Genomic DNA, 1786 nt, shown 5'->3' on the forward strand with positions numbered 1-1786 from the left:
AACAGCAGGGCAGGTCCCGAAAATAAACAGTAAATAAATGGAGAAGCTAAACAACACAGTTAAACCATTTTTGAAGTGAACACAGCAATATAAACTTAAAGTATATGGACTTTGATTTGATCATCAGCCAGACATTGAGAGCAACAGACAGAGTTTTATGTCACGGGGGGAGTGCCGAGCTCGCTCGAGGCGCTAGAGACGCATGCGCTAGCTATATGCCTGCCTGCCTTCCGTAACGTGATGTGACTACAGTTGAAAAAAAGAGCGCACAAAACACTTAATTTGGCCTAAAATACAGACATTCTGACAAATAAGTAACTGTTTGTAATCTTACCTCAGCTTAGAAGGCAGAGGGTGTCRGTCTTTTCTGCTCAGATTCAGCTATCGGAGCATGAAGCTAATGTTTACTCCCAATGCTAATGCTACCCTTGCTCTCTGGCACTCGAGGTATAGTAGCCAAATGGCTGGGTCACTGCTGCCAACTAGCGGTCAGAGGCTGAACTACAACATAAAAATGAACGGCTGGCAGGAAAGTTGACATTTTAAACCTTAATAAAAAGTCGATACAGGGCTTTACAATGTCGATACAGTATCAGGAAATGAAATATCACAATATTTCAGTGTATCGATATTTTCTTACATCCCTATTGTTAAAGTTTGATCTGTTCTGGATAAATGCTGATGCTGAGTTTGATGTTAAGTAGCTCAGTTTAATCTCATTTTTCTTTATAAAGCTGACTTGTCTATTCTATTTTTACCTAAAATATTGATTCTTTGAAATGGAACCAATTAAATTGGGGATAAAAGACCTAGATGTGTGATTAGAAAAATKATTATTCTCTGTGATGAAGTCACACATTTGGCTCGTGACATTGTTCCTTAAAAATCACAACATCTGATGGAAGATTGGGTTTTACTATCAAGACATTTTAATTTTTATTACTATATACAGTAGAATGTCTGCAATACACTGTTGCTAAAGCACAATACATTACTAACACAGATGCTTTATTTAGTTAGTTGTTTTTCCCAGATTAATTAAAAAGGGAATGTGTTTTCTCAAAGGTGCAGAAGCAGAGAGTCAAGGTAGCGCTCCAAGTCCTGCTCCCCAGCACGGAGGGAGAAATCACCAAGTTCCCAGAGGAAACAAGTCACGACACAGGACGAGCTCAAATCTGCACCCCTCCTCCTCCTCATTAGCATCCAGCACTGATGAGCAAGGATCATCAGGAGTAAAGAAAATGGGTTAGACAATTTCACCTTTTTTTTTTCCATGGCGTATGTAGTTTACTGCAAGTATTTAATAGGTAGTTTACACTTCCAGTCCCTGCCCAGGCACAGGTAACTTGAGACAAAATTTGTCATAGAAGGAACTCACAGATTTGGCTTTTAAGTAAATGCACACACACACACCCAGTGCACTGCAGGGAAAAAGACTCRCCTTTAGTAAACTCTAGCATGTCCTCTTCAGCTCCCAACATTGACCGCTCTGTGAAGGACCTGCAGAGATGCACTGCATCCCTGACTCGCTACAGGGTGGTGGTCAAGGACGAGATGGACTCTTCCATCAAGAGGATGAAGCAAACATTTGCTGAGCTCCAGAGCTGGTATGTCTTGTTTTTTGTAAAAACTGTTTGCAGTCATTGTGAAAAATTAATGCGTAGATCATTATAGGGCTGCCACGATTAATCGATTAATCGACGACTAATCAATTTTTAAAATAATCGATGGCCAATTTAATAATCGATTAATCGTTTTCTTTTTTTGTTTTTTGGTTGTTCTTTAC

At 39.6% G+C, this 1786-nt stretch overlaps 1 protein-coding gene across 2 annotated transcripts in view; it reads left to right on the top strand.

Moving 5' to 3' along the window:
- spats2 (spermatogenesis associated serine rich 2) overlaps positions 1-1786 on the top strand; it is a 31621-nt gene that overhangs the window by 16284 nt on the left and 13551 nt on the right. For both annotated transcript variants that reach the window (XM_014016227.1, XM_014016226.1), the window contains exons 7-8: positions 1066-1245; positions 1472-1607. In XM_014016227.1, coding sequence (XP_013871681.1) covers positions 1066-1245; positions 1472-1607 — 316 coding nt within the window. The remainder of the gene's footprint in view (positions 1-1065; positions 1246-1471; positions 1608-1786) is intronic.

Source organism: Austrofundulus limnaeus, unplaced genomic scaffold (assembly GCF_001266775.1).
Source record: "Austrofundulus limnaeus strain Quisiro unplaced genomic scaffold, Austrofundulus_limnaeus-1.0 Scaffold141, whole genome shotgun sequence".
NCBI lineage: Eukaryota > Metazoa > Chordata > Actinopteri > Cyprinodontiformes > Rivulidae > Austrofundulus > Austrofundulus limnaeus.